Genomic DNA, 9,089 nt, shown 5'->3' with positions numbered 1-9,089 from the left:
ACAATATAATAGGGGGTAGGGTGGGTGGAGGGTCATGGGATTCAATCTCCAGAAAAGGTTCAGAGTTTTCCTTTCTTGTTCAGTTGTTAATACAATATTAGGTTTATAGTTTGTATTATGTTACCACTGTAAGTGTTTCATGTGTTTATTGAAATGTCATTTTATACATCACAGTGGCTGATTGTGCATGTGTGTGTACACATAGCAATGTTCCCAGTACTTATATTTTGTCAAGGTATCTTGTAAATGATTAAATGTATGTATGTTAGCAAGTGAGTGTACGTGATTGCAAATGGTATCCTGAAGTCATGGAAAAATACTGAGTAATAAACTTGCTAAGATTCATTTTCCTGAGCCTGAGGTACTGTTTCTTGTTAGCCATGTAGCAAAAAGAAAACTTATTCCACAAAATATAGATAAGTATGAAATGTATGTTTTACTAAACTTGGTATTTTCCTATTGGATATATGGTAGTGGTACCCTGGATGAAATGCACTGTCTTGTTATTTTTTCATTGGGTGTTAACAATGGTTTTGTAGATAAACTGTATTACTCTGGTAAGAATTCCTATATAGTATTGCAAAAATCCTTTGTTCAGGGGGACATGCATTTCTGAGTACTGTCTCCTGCACATGTGTGTTTTCTAATAAAAAAGTTGCACTTTGATCTGCCAAGAAACTTGAATTATTTATTTTATTAACCTTAACAGTTGGTGCAGTGGTTTGACTCAGATTTTTCGTACCGCTGGGAGCTGCTTCTACAGAAAAAGGCACTTTTACTGGGCCCTCGGACATTTTTTCTGAGGGTTCAGATCACAACTGCACCCTTTTCCTTTTGTTTGCTTTCTCTCTTGGCAGACCTGCAGTTGGTCAAAGGTAAGTGCCATTTTTTGTATAAGTGTGGGATTAGTGTGTGTGGGATATTTTTTCTATTTTGTGTTATCATTGGAAATCTTTTACAATGTCAGGAAATGTGGGATTTTCAAAAGATCCTGAATATGGCACTTCTGCTAGCATATATATTGTAAGTCTACTAAAGGCAGCTGTAGGTATCTAGATAAATGGTATGAAATGACTAAAAATTATGGTAAACTGACCTTTCCTCCTGCAGGAATTTTTGATAAAGATATTTTTATTAAACTTACAAAAATGGCTTAAAGAAAAAGGTAATAAACTTCCTGCCAGCTGCTAGTCAGCTTTTAATGCATGGCAGATAGAATCTAAAGATAGAGAAAAATAATCAGTTGTTCGTAGCTTAAAACATAATACTGTCAAGTTAAAAACCCAGTTACAAGCTGCTAATAAGACAGTCACTTGCCTTCAGCATTCGGACTGGCAAGGACAGGAATACTCTGGACTTTATCTTCTCAGACAGCTTAAGAAAATGCAACTTACTAATGATGAGTCTTCAGAAGACGACTGTGTACTTGAATTAGTGGTGCCTACTGCACCCCCTCCACCTTATCATGAGCCGCCTTTTGGCCAACCAGATTATACTGTCTCATCTTCTACCCCTGTAGTCTCACCACCCTTTCCCAGAGCTACTTCTTCCATTGCTACCTCCTCAGCTGCCTAGGCAGGTCCCTCTTCCCTTTCCTCTTCTGTTGCCAGTCATACTCATTCTAAAGAATCTCTAAGAGATGTACTTGCAGATTCTTTGACTTCTAGTGACAAACAGGTGATGCAACCTCCTCTTTAATGTATGTTAGTATTCCTAAGCTACACAAAAATATAATTGTATTCCTTCCTCTAGGCAACACAAATTTAGACCACAACATTTTGATAATCAATTTCCCATAATTATAGAAGGGGATGGTTACTTTGGTCCTGTCATATTTAACCTGGATAAGATGGTGATGATTCCTTCTCAGAAGGAAGGCACTGCAGCTAATTCTCCAACTGCACAGCTGCATCCCCTGCTCCAGGTTCCCTATCCTGCCCATGGCAGAGATAATACAGCACCTTATATTATGAATGCTGTACAACCCTGGTCTGCTGTAGATTTCCAAACTATTATAGACTTCCTTCCACCTATCCATATAAATCCAGCTAAATATGCTAGAATTCTTAACGGTCATGTTCAATTATAGAATCCTACACTAGAGGACCTTAGATCTGGTACTAGAAACCTCTCTCTCACCCGACCTATTTAAATGTATTTGGGATCATGCATAGATACCTGATCCCATTCCCCAACACACTGCTACAGAGGCCTTTCAGAATGCCAGGAATTGACTGCTGCAAGCCATTACAGCTGTGTGTCCCCTTGTACCTAACTGATCATACATAAAAGCCATTACACAACAAGAAGATGAGCCCATTGACACTTATATATATGGCATGACTGAGGCTTTTGAAGCTACCCTGAGCCCAGTGAAGTGCTACTGGCAAGTGGTCTACCAGCTGCTTTCATAGATGGGCTACTACCCCCTATCCATGACCAGTTAAAAAAGTTATGCTCAAATTGGCCAAGTCTAGGGCTCTATGAGTTAGTTAATCAAGTTCAGTATTTAGCTGATATCCTAACTCATGAGAGAAAGGACTGGCAGGAACAGGTATTAAATATACAGCTCCAATTGTTTAATGCTTTACCCCATTCTAGAGGTAGAAACAGATGAGGGAGAGGGGGATGCAATAGGCCTAGATTATTCCAAACTTACTCCCTCAATATTTTAGTAGTACCCAAAATCTAATTCACCAATGTCATAACTCTAATTTGTTTTATAACTATGGACAAAATGGCCATTGGAGAGATGATTGTCATTTCCTGGAACTGATGGTGGCAGCACCACAAACCACTAATCCATATGAAGTACCCCCCCCCCCCTGGTCCATAAACCACCAGGCAACAACAGCAACCTCCTACCTGGACTATCCCATGGCATCCACCAGCATGCCAGCTAAATTCATATGACAGCCATGAACAAGAATCACAGCTATTTCACTTGGTACTGGTACATTAAAAAGGCCCATTTGTTAATATCAAAGTTCAAGATGCTAATATTCCTTTTTTATTAGATACCAGAGCTACTAGATCTATGTTAAGTACATCAGCTGCCCAAAATCTTCCTTTGTCTTGTACCTTGTTACATAGAATAAGAGTATTAGGGGTCCCTCTAGATTACCCCGAGATAGTTTTAGTTCCCATTCAACTAGGAATACTAACAGATAAGCATGCTTTGTTGTAGGAACCTCTGCACCCCTTAATCTTCTACCGAGGGATCTCCTTTGTAAACTGTAATGCACAATATTTTGTGTGCCTGATGGAGTGTATTTAAATGTGCTGGATGAGTCCCTGGTAATGCAGATGGGTGTTGTCTTAGAACAGCTAGATGATGATGTTCTTTTCTGTCTCCTCACTAAGATAGAACCTGTGCAGGTGCCAGAAACAGTATTCTAGATTCAGTTCCCAAACAGTTATGGACAGCTCATGAAAATGAGGTAGGACTCTTTAAGGATGCCACCCTAATTCAAATTACCTTAAAACCAAATGGACCTTTACCCATGGTGGCACAATATCCACTCTCTGTGGAGGCAGAGGCTGGAATTGAGCCAGACATTTCAGCATTATTTCAGCAGGGTATCATTGCGCCTACTAGAAGTCTCTATAAAAAAAACATTTTGCCAGTAAAGAAACCGGGCAAGGATACCTACAGATTTGTACAGGACATTAAGAGCTGTAAGTGCTGTAGCAGTAGTACTGACTTTCCCTGCTGCGCCTAACCCAGCAACCATCCTTAGATCTATTCCTCCCTTTGATACCACGTTTTCAGTTATTGATGTTTCCACAGTATTCTTGTCTATTCCAATTCAATCTGATAGTCAGTATTTGTTCATGTTCACCTATAGAGGGCAGCAATACACCTGGACTCACTTGTATCAGGGTTATATTGAATCACTCACATTATTTTCACGAGAAATGAAAAGATAGCTAGACAAAATACAGTTACCTTGTGGGTTCGCCTTAGTGCAATATGTACATGATCTTATAGCATCAAACTCTCTGACTGCCAGACTGATAGTGTTTTCCTTTTGACTAAGCTAGCTAAATTAAATTTCAAAGTATATCCATCTAAACTCTAGTTTTGGCAACCACAAATTCAATATCTGAGGCATTTAATGTCTGAAAATGCACATCACATTTTACCCTCTCGTATCACTGTCATTCAGACTGCACCGAGGCCAACAACATTAAAACAACTCAGAATTTCTTGGGCTAGCAGGCTATTGTAAACAATGGATTTCCAATTATGCTGAAGTGGTAAAGCCTCTATTAGAATTGCTTAAAAAAGACACTTCTGAGCCCCTCACATGACACGCATGCCATGAACAAGCATTTGTTCAGTTAAAATCTTTTCTTTCAAATCGACCAGCTGTAGGACTGTCAGATTATTCTAAAGTATTTTACCTTTTCTGTTGTGAATGCAATAAGGTAGCACTGGGATTATTAGCTCAGAAAAAAAAAATTGTGGTTATAGACCAGTTGCTTACTACACAGTACAAATCTTGACTCAGTGGCAGCTGCCCCCCGTCTCAGAGCAGGGGCCGCTACTGCCTGGCTACTGGGTATAGCAGTAGCTCTTACTCTGGACCTTGATACCTGTAGTATCGGGCAAGTAATGCTGTTGTTGTACTGTAGGGGCGCTCTGGGGAATTAGCAACATGTAGTGTTGGTTCTATATTCTCTGGTAACTTGTTGTTTCCGGTGTATGTATGGCTATGGCGAAGTTGTGAACATGTAGCATGGGTGCGCACCTGGAGGCTCTTAATAAAGAAAGGCCTTACAACTCCATGAACTGTGTGGTCTCCTTATTTCCCAGGATATAACATATTGGCGACGAGGATGGGATGCCTCCGAGTCCACTGCGAGTGAAAACGGCGGGGTGCAGGTAATGTCGGACGACGAAGAGACTGGGCCTGTCGGAGTTATGTCTGGTTCCATGTTGGGGTCGCTGGTTGCATACGACTGTCAGACCCAGACCTGGGAGGAGTATTGTGAAGTGTTGGAACATTTTTTTGAGGCAAACCAGATAATGGATGCGGGCCGGAATCGAGCCATATTGCTGAGCTCGGTGGGCAGCAAGACGTACAGTCTGATGAGGAACTTATTGAGTCCGGATAAACCGGGGGATAAATCGTTCACGGAGTTGACGAGCTTGCTTCAGTCACATTATAACCCGAAGCCGAGTGCAATAGTCCAAAGGTTCAAGTTAAATTCAAGGACTAGAATGGCCAATGAAACGGTAACGGAGTATGTCGCAGTGCTGAGGGAACTGGCGCAACACTGTAATTATGGGGACAGACTGACAGGAATGCTACGAGATAGGCTCGTATGTGGCATTGCAGATGACCGCATACAACGCAGATTGTTAGCGGAGCCTGAGTTGTCGTTTGAAAAGGCCTTGAAGTTGGCACAGGCCATCGAGACGGCGAATAAAGACATTCGTGATTTACAACCAAGAACCATCGAAGGGGTGGGAAGCAGGTGTGCTACCCCACTGCCCGTGCATAAAGTGGTCGGGGAGCATAAATCACAAGGGAAGTCTGGTCAGTATGCCTGTTACAGGTGTGGCGGAGAACATCTGTCAAGGAACTGTCGTTGCTTAAATGAAAAATGTCATGCTTGCAGAAAAAAGGGCCATGTGAAGAAAATGTGCCGATCAATGCCCTCTAGGGACCAGCCGAGAAAGGGGGAAGAAAAGAGCAGTATGATGGACAGGAAGGGAAACCGGAAGATTAAAAGGCAGTATGCACACCACATGCGTGAAGGTACAAATCCACACACCAGGGAAGACGAGGAAGTGTTTACTATGTTAAACCTGAAAGAGGCCAGGTGGGAAAGAGTCGATCCCATCACAACCCAGTTGGACTTAAATGGTAAAATGGTGCAGTTTGAAGTGGATACGGGATGTAGTGTGACAGTTCTGTCCAAGGCTGAGTATGGAAAGTTATGGCTAAAAGAAGCTCAGAAGCTGCGGGGCTGTTCAGTGACTTTGAAAACATATACCGGTGAAACAGTTCCCACACTGGGGATGGCCAAAGTAACTGTAAAACATAAAGGTAAAGTCAAACAGTTGCCAGTCATGGTGGTAGCAGGTAAGGGACCAAACCTGTTAGGCCGGGCGTGGCTAAAGGAGCTGGAAATGGGTTGTCTACAGCTCCATAAAGTAGAACAGCAGGGGCTGGCCTTGCAAGATGTGCTGGAGAACAACGAAGAAGTGTTCAAAGAGGAACTGGGGACCTGGAGGGGTCCACCAGCAAAGATACACGTTAAAGAAAACGCAACGCCAAGATTTTACAAACCTCGACCCGTACCATACGCAATGAAGAAGAAAGTGGAGATTGAGTTGGAGCGACTCACCAAGCAAGGTATAATTGAACCAGTGAAGTTTTCGGAATGGGCGGCACCCATTGTTCCAGTATTAAAGCCAGATAATACGGTACGCATATGTGGTGACTACAAGCTAACAGTGAACCAAGTTTCGAAACTGGAGCAGTATCCATTACCCAAGGTGGAGGATGTATTTGAAAAGCTGTCGGGAGGTGAAAAGTTTAGTAAACTGGACCTCAGTCAGGCATATCAACAAGTAGTCCTGGAAGAAGGGTCAAAGGCCTATGTCACCCTTAACACACACAAAGGACTGTTTCAAGTCAATCGTTTACCCTTTGGGGTTTCCTCTAGTCCAGCTATTTTCCAGAGAATAATGGAGGGACTGGTGGCAGGAATTCCGAAGGTGGCTGTGTATCTGGATGACATCCTGTTGACGGGTAGGAACAATTGTGAGCATCTGGAGACTCTGAACAAGGTGCTACGTCGACTGCGAGAGACTGGCTTACGGGTGAAGAGGAATAAATGTGCTTTCATGGTAAAGGAAGCAGAGTTCCTGGGTTACAAGGTGGATGCCTTGGGCCTACACCCCCTGCCGGACAAGGTAAAAGCCATCCAAGAGGCACCGGCACCCACAAATGTTACAGAGCTGAAGGCTTATTTAGGCTTACTGAACTATTATAACAGGTTCCTGCCAAATCTGTCAACGCTGTTAGCTCCTTTACATAAACTGTTAAGGAAGGAGACCCTGTGGACGTGGCAGGAGGAACAAGACAAAGCGTTTGAGCAGTCCAAGGAACTAATGCAGTCTTCAGAGGTTTTGGTGCACTACGATAGTCGCAAGGACTTAATTTTGTCATGTGATGCCTCACCTTATGGGTTAGGGGCCGTGTTGGCACACCGTATGCCAGATGGACAAGAAAGACCCATTGGGTTCATGTCACGAACTTTAACACCAGCGGAGTCAAACTATTCCCAGCTAGACAAAGAGGGTTTGGCTGTAATGTTTGGAATTAAGAGGTTCCACAAATACCTCTATGGCAGGAAGTTTACTGTGTGCACCGATCATAAGCCTTTGTTGTCACTGTTTAACGAGATGAAGGCCGTGCCTCAGATGGTTTCTCCCCGAATTCAGAGATGGGCTGTAACATTGAGAGCTTATGAATATGAGATTGTTTATAAGCCCGGAAAACACCATAGCAATGCGGACGCGCTGAGCCGTCTGCCGCTACCGGGGCCTCTCCAGCGAGAGGAAATGGAGGACCGAGTGTTGATGATGGAGAACATCACGTTGGTGTCAGCGAAGGAATTGAGCGAATGGACACGAAAAGACCCAGTGTTGGCTCGAGTGTTTCAGTGGGTCCAGCAAGGCTGGACCACACAACAACCTGATCCAGTTTTCCGGCCTTATGAGGTAAGGAAAACAGAGCTGAGTGTGCAAGATGGATGCGTGTTGTGGGGGGCACGAGTGATAATTCCGCCCCCAGGAAGACGTGCACTTTTACAACAGCTGCATCAGGGTCATGTGGGCATCACACGAATGAAGGCCTTAGCACAAAGTTATTTCTGGTGGCCAAAGTTGGACCACGGCATTGAAGTCGCTGTGAAAGAGTGTAACACCTGTCAGCAGCATCGCAACTTACCTGTGGCGGCACCACTACACCCATGGGAGTGGCCGAGTAGACCTTGGCAGAGACTTCATATAGACTATGCAGGACCTTTTATGGGGGCAATGTTTTTGATAATAATGGATGCTTATTCTAAATGGATGGATGCCTACCCAGTCAAAACACCCACTTCCACTATTACCATTGAATGCTTGAGGAAGAGTTTTAGTAGCCAAGGCTTACCCGAGACTCTTGTATCAGATAATGCTTCATGTTTCATGAGTGAAGAGTTCAAGGGTTTCCTGGAAAAAAATGGCATTGTACACGTCACATCAGCACCATACCATGCGGCTTCAAATGGCTGTGCTGAAAGGGCTGTCCAGACCTTTAAAGCGATGATGAAAAAGGCCGGAGATGGAAGTATGGCAGCCAAAGTATCAAGGGTGTTATTCAACTACCGCATTACACCCCAGTCTACCACGGGATTGTCCCCTGCCGAGATGTTGCAAGGAAGGAGATTAAGATCCACATTGGATCTGGTGCATCCCAACATCCGAGCTAAGGTAGAGAGGATCCAGTGGAGGCAAAAAGAACATCATGATCGACGACGGAGAGAAAGAAGTTTCTTGGAGGGTGATGCAGTGATGACGTGAAATTTCAGTTATGGACCTAAATGGATTCCAGGGTTTATTGTCCAGAGCACGGGTCCCCTGTCGTACCAGGTGAGGTTGAATGGAGGTTCAGTGGTGAGGAGACATGTGGACCAGATTCTGCGGAGTGTGCAGGCGAAGGACTCCATGGAACTGCAAGCCACGGAAATACCATTAGTTTCGGGAGAGGGGCTCGCAGCGGCAGGAGGATCTCCGATCTTGGGGGCCGAGGGAGACCGCCGGAATTTGGAAGGAGAGGTTCCCAAGGAACCAACTTTTCCAGGGATGGACACACCGGTACCAGAGGGGGTAACTGTGACACAGGAGTCACCTAGGGGGGTACCATTGCGCCGTTCTAAGCGGGCACTGGTTAAACCAAGTTACTTGAAGGACTATCAATGTTACAATTGCATGTCTAGCTTAACAGAGCAACCTGACTCGATTGTACAGTAACGGTTTAATACTAGCAGGGTATTTAGCAATTAAGTGCCTAGAGGGATTGGTT

The 9,089-nt window shown here is 43.9% G+C and overlaps 1 protein-coding gene across 1 annotated transcript; it reads left to right on the top strand.

Moving 5' to 3' along the window:
* The first annotated feature begins 5,032 nt into the window (after positions 1-5,032).
* Positions 5,033-8,587, top strand: LOC122816269 (uncharacterized protein K02A2.6-like). Its single transcript, XM_044089006.1, has 2 exons — positions 5,033-5,876; positions 6,096-8,587. The coding sequence occupies exons 1-2, from the start codon at positions 5,033-5,035 to the stop codon at positions 8,585-8,587; spliced, it is 3,336 nt and encodes a 1,111-aa protein (XP_043944941.1).
* Positions 8,588-9,089: the final 502 nt, after the last annotated feature.

Source organism: Protopterus annectens, chromosome 12.part0, assembly GCF_019279795.1.
Source record: "Protopterus annectens isolate FY-2018-M chromosome 12.part0, PAN1.0, whole genome shotgun sequence".
NCBI lineage: Eukaryota > Metazoa > Chordata > Ceratodontiformes > Protopteridae > Protopterus > Protopterus annectens.
Note: the sequence above shows the minus strand (reverse complement) of the source record. Positions and strands in the feature narration are given on the sequence as shown.